This window comes from Podarcis bocagei (assembly GCF_964188305.1).
Source record: "Podarcis bocagei genome assembly, chromosome: 2".
Taxonomy (NCBI): domain Eukaryota; kingdom Metazoa; phylum Chordata; class Lepidosauria; order Squamata; family Lacertidae; genus Podarcis; species Podarcis bocagei.
This window is the reverse complement of record NC_138126.1, coordinates 117,391,444-117,407,542: the sequence shown is the minus strand read 5'-3', so window position 1 is coordinate 117,407,542 and position 16,099 is coordinate 117,391,444. Positions and strand designations below refer to the sequence as shown.

At 47.9% G+C, this 16,099-nt stretch overlaps 1 protein-coding gene across 3 annotated transcripts; it reads left to right on the top strand.

The window, feature by feature from the left end:
* Positions 1 to 18: 18 nt before the first annotated feature.
* SMARCD1 (SWI/SNF related BAF chromatin remodeling complex subunit D1) lies at positions 19 to 14,277 on the top strand. Of its 3 annotated transcripts, none has more exons than XM_081181429.1 (13): positions 19 to 201; positions 1,381 to 1,568; positions 2,519 to 2,561; positions 2,651 to 2,773; positions 3,615 to 3,737; positions 4,600 to 4,716; positions 5,374 to 5,475; positions 6,874 to 7,035; positions 7,128 to 7,225; positions 8,745 to 8,880; positions 11,405 to 11,527; positions 11,727 to 11,828; positions 12,579 to 14,277. In XM_081181429.1, exons 1-13 carry the CDS (start codon positions 34 to 36, stop codon positions 12,630 to 12,632), a joined length of 1,539 nt encoding a protein of 512 aa, XP_081037555.1. In that variant the 5' UTR covers positions 19 to 33; the 3' UTR covers positions 12,633 to 14,277. The 3 variants fall into 3 exon arrangements, with proteins under 3 accessions (XP_081037555.1, XP_081037557.1, XP_081037556.1); XM_081181431.1 differs by lacking the exon at positions 19 to 201 and adding an exon at positions 317 to 471; XM_081181430.1 differs by lacking the exon at positions 19 to 201 and adding an exon at positions 608 to 640.
* The last annotated feature ends 1,822 nt before the right edge of the window (positions 14,278 to 16,099 follow it).

The following is a 16,099-nucleotide window of genomic DNA, read 5'->3' as shown; positions in this document are numbered from 1 at the left end:
GCCCCGCCGCTTTGTACTGCTGAGGGAGGGAAGATGGCGGCGCGGGCGGGCTTCCAGGCGGTGGCTCCGAGCGGCGGCGGCGGCGGGGCCGGCCCCGGGGCGGGAGCGCTGGGCCCAGGGGCTGCCGGGCCTCCTGTGCGGATGGGCCCGGCCCCGGGGCAAGGAATGTACCGCTCTCCTCTGCCCGGCGCTGCATACCCGGTAACCCGGCCCGGCCCGGCTGAGGGGAAGGCGAAGGGGGCGGGGCCTGGGGGCGGGGCGCCGAGGCGTCCGCGAGAGGCGAGGGAGGAGGCGGCGACGCTGCAGTGGGCGGGGCTTGGTGGTGGGCGGGGCTGGGAGAGGCTTTCTCTGGGAAGATGGAGGAGAGGAGCGAACGGGAAAAGAGCTGCTGGAAGAGGGGAGGATCCGGGGCATAAGATTTATTGGACCTAAAGGAGAAAGGAAAAATAAAAGCGGGGGGAGAATATGGGGGTGAGGCTTCAAGGGCCGGGAGGAAAGGAGGAGGGAAACCGGGGGTGCTGCGGGTTTAAGGATCAAGGGTTTAGGGCCGAGGGGGAGGGGAAAGGGGTGGTATTTAGGGCGATGTGGGGAGGGGAGGAAAATCCGGGTTCTCTGGCCTTAAATGGGGGATTTGCAGCCGGTACGTGGAAATGCATTTAAGGGAATCTTCTTGGGGAGGTTGGATTATGGTATTTTCATTTGTTTTATTTATAAGTTTTTGCATATTTTGGGGTTTTTATTGCATAAAAGTGAGGCATAAGGAAACGGAGAATTAGAAGTGCACTTGTTTTGAAAGCATAGAGAGAGTTAAAGCCGACAGAAATCCGGCTAGCCGGTGTAAAGGTGTTTGGTTTTGGTTTTTTCAAATGAATAAATGAAAAATTCCGAAGGGGGAGGTGGGGTGTTCCAGAGATAGCGAGGCTAAAGGCGGGTTTGTGCAAGGAGCAGCAGGTACAAGCGATAAAGCTTGGCTTGGCTTGTACCGTTTCAGGGGGCAGGGAAGGGTTGCTTGTTTGAATGCTTCTCTGACCACGAGAGAAACCTACCCCCGCCCCATGTCTACACACACATTTAAGCTTAATGCAATAATGGGGAAATGTCTGGATTCTTCTATGTGAGGTGCTAGATGCACTGCACACAAAATAATTCATATGTTGGAGGCATAGCGAAACTTGCAAGTCTCCAGCTGCAGGCTGAAATGGCACAATCCAAGAAAAGCTGTACCACTTGATTCTGTTGGGACCAGCTGTGACAGATGAGATTAAGAAATACCTTTGATGGAACTGAAGGGAAATGCCTTAGGGTGTTTCACTAAAGGGAAGCGGTGATGTCCCGAGGCTCTTCCAAAGTCATGTTCCTCTGTGTTCTTTATTTTCCCAGCGCCCTGGCATGCTGCCTGGCAGCCGCATGAACCCTCAGGGACCTGCCATGGGACCTCCAGGGTATGGCGGGAGCCCTTCAGTCCGACCAGGGATGGCTCAGTCGGGAATGGACCAGTCTCGCAAAAGGCCAGCCCCTCAGCAGATCCAGCAAGTTCAGCAACAGTCAGTTCAGAACCGTAACCACAAGTAAGAGAACCCTCTTCTTTCAAAAGCCTCGTGGCAATGAAGAGCACAAATGCCATGCTCTTTAAGCTAAAAATACTTCAGCATCTTTGGGCTGATGTCGGCTGTTATTTTAAGTTCCAAAAACGGTTTACTTGAAAAATAGGGAGAGGAGAAGCCTCAGGAAGACAATTTAAAATCTGAAATCACTATTGATATAACTAGGAGGAAAGGAGATGTAACTGCAGGCTCGCTGACAGCCATGTATTTATGGGAGCTTCCTGCACTCAACATTCCTTTCCTGTACCCTCAATCTGTGATTCCCACATAAGTCATGGTCAGATATTAGCATGGGATACTGTGTGGGTGCATTGTGGTTTGTGCAGATCGGGTGCACTGTTTTGAGATTCGGAAGAGCCCAGAGCGAGCAAGCCAAGTGGTGTTCTCTGATACTTGCATATACTGGTGCTCTCGATATGATAAGCTTCTTTAGGCTGCAGATGTGAAATAATTTTACCTATATTAAGATCTCCACCGCAGATTGCAGCCGTGTGCATACTTACTAAGGAGCATGTCCCTCTGAACTCAGTGGAACTTCTGAGTAAATATGCCTAGGATCATGCTGTGATTCCTAGACACTGGCGTTCAGCTTCATTTAGAAAGTTTCTTTTTTGGAAAAAAATATTGATTTTTCACTGAAAAATCTTTACAAATTTTAACATAAACAGTAAGTTACCTTATCCATTGACCTTTTAGAAATTTTCTTTATTTAAAAAAAAACCAGATGACTGATTTCCTTGGCGCCTAACAAAGCTCTAGCATAGTAGGAAGTATCCTTTATGTATTTTGTTTGCATTTTTATTTTTATTTAAAAGGATCAAATAGTAGATATGATTCAGTAACATATCCAATCTACAAGGTACTGCTAAGCCAGGGTTCGGACTTACCACCCTAACAATTTTGTTTTTACATAGTGCCAAGAAAAAGAAGATGGCGGATAAGATTCTACCTCAGCGGGTGAGTGAGGCTTCAAGCGCTTTGAGGTCTTGTCACGGTTTCAGGGAGCCAGGCCAGTCCTGACTGATAATGCTTGTGCTCTGTTCTAGATCCGGGAGCTAGTGCCAGAGTCTCAGGCGTACATGGATTTGTTGGCGTTTGAGAGGAAGCTGGACCAGACCATCATGAGGAAGCGGTTGGATATCCAGGAGGCCTTGAAGCGGCCCATTAAGGTAACAAGAGGAGAGTCCCCATAAGAAACGCCGATCTTTCCTACAGCAATAGAAAATAAAGTCAACAGTACAGACATAGCAATTATATTGCTGTCTGGGGCACAGTTACAGGCTTCTCTAAATAGGAATTCTCAAGTGTGCATTTGCGATTAGAAACGTACAGTGGTACCTCGGTTTTTGAACATCTCGGAAGAAAAACTTTTCTGTTTTCGAACGCCAAAAACCTAGAAGTAAATGCTTCTGTTTTCAAACGTGCCTCGGAAGTCGAACGGCTTCCACTGAGTTTTTTTTTATTTTCTCCATTAAATTTGCAGACCACCCTTTGTGCCTCGATTTTTGAATGTTTTGGAACTCGTAACGGTCTTCTGGAACGGATTACGTTCAAAAACCGAGGTGCCACTGTATTCACTTCCTGTCTATCGCAAACCACCCCTGCTAAGATGGTTAGAGTTGCTTTCAAACCAAAGTCCCATCTACACTTCAAGTGCTGAAATGAATTAAGCCAGGAGACCCTGCAAAGCAAATGGAAGAAGGCCGTGGTTAGTCGCTTCTCCTGTAGTAGCTTAATCAAAGGTTATGAACTGAGACCTGACGTCTTCTGCAGGTGCTGACTGATACAGAAGAAATCACACTGCTCTCTGATGGCACAGTTTAAGTTAGCTGCTGCTTCCTCGCTCATTCTGCAGCTATCTCAGATACAGAGATGATCATTAGCAGCTGTGCAGACCCCTTTTCGTTTTTGGGTGTCCAGTTGGTTCCTTGGGTTGAGGAAGTCTTAAATATTACGGTTATCGGTTCTCACTTTCACAACTAATGCGCACTGGGTGCTGCTCCTTTTTAGCAAAAGCGGAAGCTGCGCATCTTTATCTCTAACACCTTCAACCCAGCCAAGTCTGATGCAGAAGATGGAGAAGGCACCGTGGCCTCCTGGGAGCTCCGAGTGGAAGGACGTCTGCTAGAAGATGTGAGTGAGGGCTACATTCGTCATCTCCACTTAGGGCTGCAGAGAGTTTGCAAATGTATCATTGCTGAGTTCCTAGTGCCTGGTGTTCTTTAAACTAGACATGGTGGAGAGCAGCTAAACCTAGCCTATAGCCAGTCCTGAAAGTTGGCTTCTGCCGATGCTTGAAATAAGTGTTACGTCACAACCAAAATGTGGGGTTTGCAAGAAGTGGCGTGTGACTCATCTCCAGCCTGGAATCACACAATTTCTCATACTTTACATAGCTGCACTGTGAGATAATTCTTTGGTTTGTATTCAGGAACATCAAGTGCTGATTGCAAGCAGCAAAACAGATTGGTTGAACAGATTCAGATTGTATACTCTTTGGTTCAACAGTGGAGATCTCTAATTTCATTCAGGCCATATTCATTCAGATCTGAAATTTCATTCAGGCCATATTCCTAATCTGCCTTAATCTTACAGTTCTTAAGGTCTATCTTTTCGATGGTCAGGTGTATCAATTTCACAGCTTTAAAAACTTAAGAGAACTTCCAGGTTTTTTTAAAGGGGGGGGAGAGACCATGAAGCTAACATAAGCCTAATCCTTGCAAGTGACAACACTTCAATAAGCCCCAAAGAAGACCTTAGATAAAGGATACTATGCTGAGGAGGGGTGGATGCAATACAGTACTAGAGAGGACATTGCTCTTGGCTCTGTGGAAGGCATTTGACAGGTCACAGATAGCAACCTTTCATATCTTTACTTGAGAGATGATTCACGGTTCCTGTTAGTTTCTCAGGCTTGACTGCTCTGTGTAACTGGTTGCTGCGATCCGGGATCTGCTGGTCTCATTCTCTCTTTTCCCTCCTCCCCTTTCATCAGTCTGCTCTCTCAAAGTATGATGCTACCAAACAGAAGAGGAAGTTCTCATCCTTCTTTAAGTCTCTGGTGATTGAGCTGGACAAGGACCTCTATGGCCCTGATAATCACCTGGTGGAGGTAAGATGCTTCTCATGGGTGGGTGTGGGTGTTTCAGGACACGGGTGGTGCTGTGGTCTAAACCACCGAGCCTCTTGGGCTTGCTGATCGGAAGATCGGCAGTTCGAATCCCCGCGACAGGGTGAGCTCCCGTTGCTTTGTCCCAGCTCCTGCCAACCTAGCAGTTCGAAAGCACGCCAGTGCAAGTAGATAGATAGGCTGTGGCGGGAAGGTAAACGGCGTTTCCATGAGCTCTGGTTTCCATCACAGTGTCCCATTGTGCCAGAAGCAGTTTAGTCCTGCTGGCCAGATGACCTGGAAAGCTGTCTGTAGACAAACGCCAGCTCCCTCATCCTGAAAGCAAGATGAGTACCGCACCCCATAGTCGCCTTTGACTGGACTTAACCGTCCAGGCGTCCTTTACCTTTAACCTATATGTTTGTTATATCGGTTAACCCCAATAGCTTCCTAAACCAATATATGTTCTCAACCCAATTATGGCATGTAAGGAATATGGAAGCCACAGTAACGGAGAATCAAGTGCAAAGGTCTGGAATGGCTTCCAGTACAGCATACTGCTCTTTATGCAGTGGCATTTCACTTTGTTGCTGAATGCCTGTCTCTTTCTTTCCCCGCCACCTCACCTGCCCTGTTTTCCCCCTCTCCCCCCACCTTCAGTGGCATAGGACTGCTACCACCCAGGAAACTGACGGTTTCCAGGTGAAAAGACCTGGCGATGTGAATGTGCGTTGTACTGTCCTCTTGATGCTGGATTACCAGGTAGGCAAAAGCTCCTTCATGACAGGGCCAGCTGAGATGGGGCCCGGGGGAGAGGAAATGCCAGGTAGTAGGGGAGGGGAGCTGAGAAAAAGTTCACCAATGGTAACCAAGACACCCCTTGGGTTTTAGATAGCACATGCGTAGACGAATCTAAAAAGCCAGGGACCCAAATTCTCACAGCTCTAATAATAATAATAATAATAATAATAATAATATATTTTATTTATACCCCGGCCAGAGCTGGGCTCAGGGCAGCTAACACCAGTAAAATTACAGTAAAAGCATAATAGGGGAAAACCCCCAATTTAAAATACAGGTTAAAATGCAATTTGAAATGCAGCCTCGTTTTAAAAGTAGCCCACAGATCAAAACCATAAGGGGAGGGAAACATAAGGGTCAGACTGAGTCCAAACCAAAAGACAGGCAGAACAGCTCTGTCTTGCAGGCCCTGCGGAAAGATGTCAAGTCACACAGGGCCCTAGTCTCTTGTGACAGAGCGTTCCACCAAGTCGGGGCCAGTACTGAAAAGGCCCTGGCCCTAGTTGAGCAGCTATGGTGGCTCATTTACCAGACATAATGTATTTAACGTTAACTCTAGATGTGTATACTTGGTTCTGACCAAACCAAGCTTCCTAGACCCGTGTATAAACTGAAACCAAAAGGGTGCATTGGTTGCTAGATGTGAAATACATTGGCATTATTTTCAGCTCTTCAGCCCCACTAAGAACGTTTGTGTTCATCAGCCAACAACTGCTCTGTCAACAGTCGCTGTAATGATTTCTACATTTGATCTTTAATGTAATTATCAGAATCGGGTATTTATTTTGTTTCATTTTCCTCTGACTTCTTCTCTAGCTACCCATGTGTATAGATGTACCTGATAACTTCTAAACCGCTCAGAGGTTTCACTACAGCCAAGGGGCATATAAATGTTGTTGAATAAATAAGATAGCATTACATCCTCCTGATATATTGGCTTCTGGGCCATGGAAGCTTATGTTATAATTTTTGAGTCTATAAGGTTGCCACAGTTTTCTTAGGCTTTTTTTTTTCCTACGACTGATTTGCACAGCTGCCCCTCTGGAAAGAGTTAGGAGGGATATCAGCAACTGTGATAAAATTGTAACTAGACCGTCTTTTGGACCTGTCCGTGTTCCCACTTTTTTATCACAAAATTGCTTCAATTCTCTTTCCTGACGTGAGTTTGTGTAGTAAAAGTGATGATTAAAATAATGAGTGTTTTCTCTCCACCAGCCCGCCCAAATGGTCACAGGGAATTTTTTTTCTCCCCCTCAGAAGTTGAGGGGTGGTGGTTGTTGTTGTTTTTTACGATTTTTAGGCAAGGCAAATAAGAAAGCTGTGTTCTTGCCCTTTTGAGACTTTGCTTGTCCTTTGCAGCCTCCTCAGTTCAAACTGGACCCACGTTTGGCTCGCCTCTTGGGCATCCACACCCAGACCCGCCCAGTGATTATCCAGGCCCTGTGGCAATACATCAAGACTCACAAGCTGCAGGACCCTCACGAACGGGAGTACGTCATTTGTGACAAGTACCTCCAGCAGGTAAAAGCTATGAGGCCCGGCAGCGGCTCTTTCTGGGGTATCGTAAGAGCTGGGCCCGTCTGAGCTGCTTGGCCTTCCCTTTCGACCTGCAGATATTTGAATCTCAGCGAATGAAGTTCTCGGAGATCCCTCAGCGGTTGCATGCTTTGCTTATGCCTCCAGAACCGATCATCATCAACCATGTCATCAGGTAAGGCGCAAGCGGGGCTTGGCGTGGGAATCTTAGCCAGGCAGGCTGCAGGACTGTCACCGGGGGGGGGGTGTGAAATGACATAAGCGGGGGGAAAACGACCACGCTGGAACAAACTTTCTACTTTCAGTAGTGATTCTTGCTTCAAGTTGTACTTTAAGGTGCGTATCATTTTCACATTTCCAAAACATCCATTGTAATGGGTATGAGGTTGCTCGTGCGTAAGTTGCCGCCTCTCCTGGCTATGTTGCCTTGTTAAACCTTTCTGTCTGGACAGCCCTTCAATTCGTGGCTGCCTCAGTCGCTAGCAGAATCCGTCAGTGGGCGTTTCTTAAACCTCTTCCAACATAAAAGTTGTTTGACTCCTAGTCTCCTCCTACTCTCTCTGCGTGGAAGTCTTCTGCGCAGGGAGGGCGTGGGTAGCGGAGGACCTGTGTCCAGTGAAGAGTCCTGGTGTCCAGTGAAGAGTCCTGGAGCCCTTCCTCCAATTCCCCCGTCTGCCCCCCTCTATCCCTGGTGTTGCGCTGATTGGCTTCCCCCTCTACTGAGCTGTTTCTCCCCCTGCTGCTGGGCCCTTCGCCAGCATCATTTGAGAGCCTTCCCTCCGCCTCAGGCTCCGATGTCAGTTCCCTGACATCCATGCTTTAAAGTAGAAGCAGAAATCAGCCTACGGAAAATTGGAAGCTCTGGGCAGACTGGGTTTTTCGAAGTAGAGAAATGCTACCTAAAAATGTTCTTTGCCTAAGGTGGTTAATGTAGAGGTGATGTAAGCTGTGGACCTTCAGATGGTGGTGGTTATTATTATTAAATTATTACTTCCTGATATTTAATTTTACTGTTTGCTGTTATATTCTAATAGGTTGTGAAATGTTGCTTTATTTGATATAAGTTGTTTATTTTAAAGTTATTGTGACTTTTTTGTGTTGGGTCAGATTGGTATTATTAATGTTTGATGTTTTATTATGTTTTAAAGGTGTTGGAAGCTGTCCAGAGTGGCTGGGCCAACTCAGCCAGATGGGCGGGTATAAATAATAAAAGTGTTGTTGTTGTTGTTGTTGTTGTTGTTGTTGTTGTTGTGTCCCACCCCCACCCATCTGACTGGGTTGCCCCAACCACTCTGAGCAGCTTACAACAAATATAAAAGTGTAATAAAACATCTAACACTGCGAAACTTCCCTATACAGGGCTGCCTTCAGATGCCTTCTAAAAGTGGTGTAGTTCTTTAACTCCTTGACAACTGATGGGAGGGCATTCCATAGGGCTGGGGCTACTAACATGAAGGCCCTCTGCCTGGTTCCCTGTAACTTCTTGCAGTGAGGTTACTGAACTACAACTTCCATCATCCCTGGCCATGCAGGCTGAGGTTGATGGGAGTTGTAGTTCGACAGTTCCTGAACAAGGCTACTGATTGTCCGTCCCAGCTTGATGATTCATTTCCCCAGTTATCTCTGTCGGTGATTTGGGAGAGTTCTGCTGAACCCACACTCTTCTCTCTCTCTCTCTCGTCTTGCTTCTCCAGCGTCGATCCAAATGATCAGAAGAAAACTGCTTGCTATGACATTGATGTGGAAGTGGATGACACTTTGAAAACCCAAATGAATTCTTTCCTGCTCTCCACAGCCAGTCAGCAGGAGATAGCTGCACTGGATAACAAGGTGGGAGCGAGTCTCTGAAAAGTGGTCTTTGCACTGTGCAAAAGACTCTTGCCTTGATCTCTGTGATGTCCGAGAAGGGACAGCTCCTCCTGCGTCATGTCCAGTTGTGAGCTTTTAAAGTTGTTGTTCTGTAGCCGTGTAGATTAAACCTTAGGGGTCATAAAAATCCATTGAAACGGCAAGCATTACGCAACTCTGTTGGGGTGGGGAAATGGGGCAAAAAGAAGAAGAAAACTTTATAATGCTTGGTGATTTAGAGAAGGCACCAGCAATTGGCAGTCCTGGTTTCTTCCACGACTGTGTGTTGATGTCATGCATTGGATTGCAACCTTGAGGTTCAAACAGACAGCTTCTCCCCGTTGCCTTTAGAGTAAGCCCAGATTTAAGTTGTGCATATTCAGCTTACGCCTTACGCGCTTGGCAAACAAAAACAAAAAATTTAGAAAGGAGGCGGATGTCCACCGACCATTGCACCCAGTGCCGTTTTGGCTTTAGGCGTGATCCCTTCAATGTAACCCCTGTATAAGTTGAGGGCTTCGTGTATTTCTGAATACTTTGGTTATGTAGGGTAGGGGTGGTAGACCCAGTGTGGTGTGTGGGCACCAGCCGCCACCTTCCTGCAGATTTTAGGCATGAGAACAGCCTCCTAAAGGAGCTAGTAGGCTTTTTCCAATTTCAATGTAGGGATGATTTGGGGGGGGGGGTCATAGTTTGGGCGAGAGGGAGCTCTAACCTTGCAGGTGCACACACGTACACTGAAAACGTTCCCTCTGACCACAACAAGGCTTGAAAGCAGTTTTCTATTGAAAGGCTGTTTTTAAGCCTAATTGCTGTGTGTAAATTTTGTGGGAGAGAAGGCTTCTCCAGCTGCAAGCGCCTCAAAGAACATAGGCACCGTTCTGGCAGCTTGGCCTGAAAACTCCCAAAATGATTGCTTGCAGTGGAAGAACGAGTGTCTGTGTACATGAGAGAGTATGATTTGATCAGGCCCATTTTGACTGCACCCACTGTTTGTTTTTTGGTCCCCGCCACCATTGGCTAATGCAGCCTCCAGAGAGAATTGTGGCCTATGGACCCATAAAAGTTCCCCAGCGTGAGAGCCAGTGTTGTGTAGTGGTTAAGAGTGGTGGACTCGTAATCTGGGGAACCGGGTTCGCTTCCCCGCTCGTCCACATGCAGCTGCTGGGAGACCTTGGGCTAGTCACACTTCTCTGAAGTCTCTTAGCCTCACTCAACTCACAGAGTGTTTGTTGTGGGGGAGGAAGGGAAAGGAGATTGTTAGCCGCTTTGAGACTCCTTAAGGGGAGTGAAAGGTGGGATATCAAGTGCAAACTCTTCTTCCTCCCTATCCCTCCTCTAAGGCCTGTAGATGTGAGCTGCACATTGCACTGGCTCACGTGACTCCCCAAATGGTCTTTTCTGACCAAAAGGGAGCACAGAATACTCTGACCCAGGCCCCCTTCCCTTGTGTATTTTCACTGTACCCCTACAAAAATACATGCCACCTACTCTTATGCAGGTGTATGGCGAAACTACCTATTTCGTCTTGCAAACGGACAGCTTCTTGATGAGCATATGGCCATTCAGCAGCTCAGCATCTTGCAAAAAGGGTTCAATGGCAACTGATGTCTGGGAGATGTTGTTTTCCATGGTCTCTCAGGTCATCTGTAGCAGCCTTGCAGTCTAACCTGGGTTTTCCCAGCTTCCTGGCCTGCAGTCAGCCTTTCAGAGCCTCTGGGACAGCTGCCCAGTCACTGTCATTAAAGGATGAAACAAAGCAGATTCCTGGCTGGTAGGATTCAGGCTCTGGGGCAACTGCTGAAGGATCCACCACTTTTAACCAGGACAGGGGGTGGGACTTGTAGGGATGGTGCATGTGGAGAGAGCCTTGACACAATTGGGTCAGCTATAAAATATCCCAGCCTACTGCATACTTGCAAGCATATTTACTCAGAATAAGCCCCATTGAGTTTTTAACGGGACTTACTACCTCCTTGGGATCCCAGTCCTGATGCCATTTCAGTTCTGCCTTTTGACGTTCTGGAGTTTTTCATACACATTTAAGCTTTCTCTACTTGGAATTGATGGCTGGGAATTTTTTTTATTCGCTTAATTAATACAGCTGCTACTAGATCCGTATGAACCCCTTCATAAATTTGATCCCGTTTGCTGAATTGAGAGAGAAGGGGGACCCTGAGTTGGGATTAAAGTTGCCTTGTTCTGAAACCATGCAACAAACCAAATGAGTGCACGGATAAAATGGCACAAATTTACAGGAAGGAAGAGGAAAAACTTGCCACAGCAGAGTAGAGGACTCAGACGGTGGCCAAGAAGAGAGGTATAATGTGTGTTCTTGCTTCTAAATATGTTCTGTGTTAAAAAAAAATGAGGAGTGAAAATGTGCCCCAGGATACATTGGAAGCTGCAGACCTTCATGTGCGTTCTGGTAGCAGGTGGCATTTCAGCACAGTGCCGTTGCATCCCTTTTCCCAACGTTTCCGTACGTCGTTTTCTCCCATCTCAGATCCACGAGACCATAGAAACAATCAACCAGCTGAAGACCCAGCGGGAATTCATGCTGAGCTTTGCCAGAGACCCCCAGGGCTTCATCAACGACTGGCTGCAGTCCCAGTGCCGGGACCTGAAGGTGAGAAGCCTCAAAGGAGAGTTCGGGCACAGATCACCACCTGACTTTGTTTGGGCCGGCCACACTGCATTTCCAGTTGAAAGGGGTTAAAATTTAGAATCCTTGTTGGGCCTTTCAAGGGAGGGCTTCCGGCTTAGCTCATGCATGAATGGATGCATTAAAAGGAGTCTCCCTCTCCCTTTCCCTATGCTCCCTCCAGGCTATGACTGATGTTGTCGGGAACCCAGAAGAGGAGCGCCGAGCTGAGTTTTACTTCCAGCCATGGGCTCAGGAGGCCGTGTGCAGATACTTCTACTCTAAGGTAAACTGGCTCGTCCCCTGCGATCCCTTCCAAACAGCGAGCTGGACAGTCTCCCATATCATGGAGAGTCACCTACTCACTTTGGGCACGATACTTTAGTCCTGGTTGCCCAGGCACCCCAGAGGCTCTTGGCATTTCAAGGCCCTGCCAGCCATGAGCATATTTAACTTGGAGCCAATCATATTTAAGAGCAACACACAGCAAATGAATAAAGGATAATTTTCCATACTCCTTCAGGTTTATATTTTGTCCTGTGCAGTTCAGAGCCTAACCCAGTCTGTGTATGGAATAATCACCAAAACGCCCAAAAAAGATGTTTCACATTTCAAATCGTGAGATTTAAAAATTGGAGGTGCGGGCATGGCACACAAAAGAACTTAAGAGTTCACATTTCTGTGAAGGGAAGAGCACTGTATACAAACCTGTGGTCCTTGGTTGAAGGGTTGTATGTAAATTTAATAAGTTAAAGAAAGAAGGAGTACCTCTTGAGGCAGGACTATAGCAGGGGTAGCCAACATGGTGACCTCCAGATGGTTTGGACTACAATTCCCATCAGCCCCAGCTGGTGGGCTGCAAGGGCAGGTCTGCTGAGAGTCGTCGTCAAATGACATTTGGTCCCCCATCCCTGCTATAAAATGTCGCTGGTGTGGCATCTGCTGCTAGCTCCTCCTGTTTGGAAACATCAGAAACTGGACAACACCTGCTCTTTCTGCATGTGTGCTAAAACTCTGGTTTCGGCTTCTCTCACAGGTTCAGCAGAGACGGCAGGAGCTGGAGCAGGCCCTGGGAATCCGCAACACATAGGCAGGCCTGCCTCTCTCAAGCCGGCAGGTCTTAACGGCTAACCAAACACTGCAGGGATTCACTGCTCAGGCCTATACAATTCCCACTTCAGCACAGAACCTACCGTTCCTCTCCCGACATCTCTTTCCGCTGCTCCGGTCCCCTCCTTCGGGGGGAGGAGGGGATGGTGTCAGGTCAAAGGTCTTGTATTTCAGCTTGGCCTCCTTCCTCGATTGTTGCCTTTGGAGCCCCAGGGCTCTCCTGTCCTGGCTCTAGCTGAAGCTCTTCCACGCTTGGAACAGCTTCAGTTCAGAGCCTTGCAAGCTCAGGACCTCCTTGCCAGTCCCTAGGAACTCCCCCCCCCCCCAATTCCACCCCCAAAGCTGTGTCTGCACATCAGCTTTGTACCTGAGCAGATGGGTACAGGCCTGAGCCTGTTCAGCTTCTTGTAGGGCGAGAGGAGCAGGAGGATGTCACTGCAGCAAATTCCATATGCCTTTCAGGGTCTGAGGGATGTTGTGCAAATTCATCTATTCTGAAACAGCCGGAGCTCCCTCTGGCTTTTTCCCTGGGAGCTGCGACGCAGCAAAGTTGGCAAGGAGTCTGCAGGGTCACAACACTTGTATCTGTCTTAACTTCATGCTGGTGTTTTGCTTTTTGTTTTCGAATGGGATAGCTGGCGGAGATGCCCAGATACAGTCTTGGTTCCACAGTGGTCATCCCAATCGTTGCCCCCCCTCCCCAGCGGGGGAGGAGGGGCATCTCCATCTCGCCCCTACCTCCATCTGAATTCCTAAACGCTGCTTCTTCCCCACCCCCACCCCCACCCCGCAACTCTCTAGATCCACAGAACTTGGCGGAAGGGCACCTTCCCAGTTAGGGTTGCTTTCCTAATGCCTTCCTCACCTAATATGGCACAGAGCAGGTTTCTGGAGCGAATTAACAGGGTGCGGAACTGACGGAGCGGGGAGAGATGGCAGGCAGGTGTTCATGACCTGGGAGCCACTCACTTCTGACATGTGGTTGTTTGGGGCTGGAAGGTTGGTCCCAGGCACCTGCTGTAGGTTGTATTTTTTTGGGGGGGGGAATGGAGCTGCATCTTTCTGCAGACTGGTTTTTGGGACTGTAACGCAGCTGGACAGGTCCCAGCTGCTTGTACTCTTATGACACTAGCTGCAAAAAAAAATAAAAATCAAGTTACTGACAAGCTCCTCTTCCTCATCCATCTCCTGGAATGAGGCTCGGGGCCGCTTTGAATTCAGGAGTCCGGGTGGCCCTATTCCCTTGTGTATGCGTCCACGTTCAGAGAGTGAGAGGCTCTATCCTTCTTGTCTCGTCTTTGCCATATGAAAGACCACCTCGCCCTTTTTACCTACCTCCCCGTCCACCACCAAACCCCGCTTTGTGGTACCAGGGATTAGAACCCCGGTGCCTTAACGTAGCTGCCGCAGGCTCTCAGGGCAAGTATAGATGAAGGAAGCTCAGAGACTGACTGGCTCGGCAAAGTGTAGCTGCTTTTAACTGCTCCCTATTATGCTTTTGTGTTTTGTGGCTCTCTCTTTCTTCTCTCCCTTCTCCCTCCCCGTGGACCAAATCTTTTTTCTTTTTTTTTGTACTGTATCCTTTTAGATGTCACCTTCTTCTAATAAAAACTGCCTCTAAACGATGGTGCTCTGCATCCTTTTTTGTGCTGCACTGCCGACTTTTTTTGTATGCCAGGTGGAGAGGTTGAGTTTCCGTATTCCTCCCCGTTTCAGAAAAAAATCCTAAAGTGTTTGCTGTGGTTGTTTGGAACACTTAACAGCTCGAACGAGGTAAACCCCCCTTTTTATTGGTTGCCTTGGAGAAGAAAAATTGCCTGGCAACGTAGGAAAAACCTTCAAGCTGCTGAGTGCATGCTTCAGCTTTCATAAAAACACTGGGGTGTTTTGTTTTTGTTTTGTGTGTGTGTGTGTGTTACGTACACACACATGGAGAAAGCAGTCTTGGAAGAGGAATAGGGAACCTTCAGTCATTTTGGGACTACAATTCCCATTCTCCCTGGCCATTCACTGCTGTGGCTGGTGAGAATTGGAGCCAGGCAATGCGTTTGCACTTAGTTGTGCAGCGCTTACATCTTTTCTCAAAGCACTTAACCATTTCGAGTTAAATCTCATGAGAACTTTTCCATTATGTACAGGCTGGGTCGGATGATCTCATGCAATTTCAGAATAACAATATTATGTATTGCACCATTAATGTCTGCTGCTTTTTACTGAGTAAGCTAAAGCTTGACAAAAGAAGGCAACAGACAGAAGGCAAGATTCAGATGAGGGTAAGTGGGAGGATAAAAGTCAGTTTACCAACCAGATCAGTCATTTTGTAGTAATTCCTCAAGATGGCAACAAAAATATTTCTTTCTGATTGAGAAAGGTCTCTAGATCAGTGTTTCCCAAACTTTTTTGGGCAACGGCACACCTGTTTACTGAAAAAAAATCTCGCGGCACACCACCATTAAAGCCCCGCCCCGTGACGTCAGCGCGCAGCGTCACGCCGGGAGGGACGCACGAAAGTGAAAGTTTTTTCCCTCCCCCCTCAGTCCCTCGCTCGGAATTCAGCTCGTTTGGGGCATCGCTCCGGCTGCTCCCTCTCCCGCCGCGCAGGAGCGATGCCTCTCTCTGGCTCTCCCTCCGCGCAGGCTGAGGGAGGGAGGGAGGGAGGTGCGCGTGTGACCCGTCTCTGCTGGGAGACCAAACCCAGCGAGGCAGAGTCGCGCAGAGGCGCCCAGGCAGCGCTGCCGGCTGCGAGGAGGAGCGCCAGGCAGCAGCAGGAGGCGCGGCCTCTCCTCGCCGCCGCCGCCCCGCCTCTCGCCGCCCGACTCGCCCGCCTCCCTCCAGGCATCTCGCGGCACACCAGCCGATGTCTCACGGCACACTCGTGTGCCGCGGAACACCGGTTGGGAAACACTGCTCTAGATCAACCAAAATTAAAGGCCTGCCATTTTGGAATGCAGTGGTTGATTTCAAGCGCTATGAACTTAGAAGAATGCATATGATTGGACTGCCACACATCTGAAAAATCACATTTTTGTTTCCATTTCATTGTGAGTTATTTATAACACAGCATTCAACCCTGCCTTTTACTGGGTGTTAGACAACATTTCGTCAAAAATACAATGCAGCAAGTAAAACATTAAAACCACAATAGAGATGTTTGAAGGTAGGGGAAAGTAGTTTGTGCTGTATCGAGGAGCAGACGTAGTCCGTTAAAATCATTACATCTTTATAATGAAGTTAGATACTGTACTTCTATGTTCTTAAAAGTAAGCCTACGTCTTGTAACAGCTGTGCATAGGTAACGGAAGCAGATGTAGAGTGGCCTTTACTAGTTTAGGCTTTCCTAAGTGAGGAAATTTCATTTTGGGATGTTCCCTGTGTTTAAAAAAAAGTTCCTGCAGAAGGAAAATGAGTACCTCAAGCACAAAGCGGAATTCAGATGTTTTATGGTAT

Excerpts from the sequence above, each read along its gene's own strand:
- SMARCD1 (XM_081181429.1), top strand. The coding sequence starts at position 34 with ATGGCGGCGCGGGCGGGCTTCCAGGCGGTGGCTCCGAGCGGCGGCGGC. Across the intron at positions 4,717-5,373 it reads CTGATAATCACCTGGTGGAG|TGGCATAGGACTGCTACCAC; the intron begins GTAAGATGCTTC and ends CCCCACCTTCAG. Across the intron at positions 11,528-11,726 it reads CCCAGTGCCGGGACCTGAAG|GCTATGACTGATGTTGTCGG; the intron begins GTGAGAAGCCTC and ends TGCTCCCTCCAG.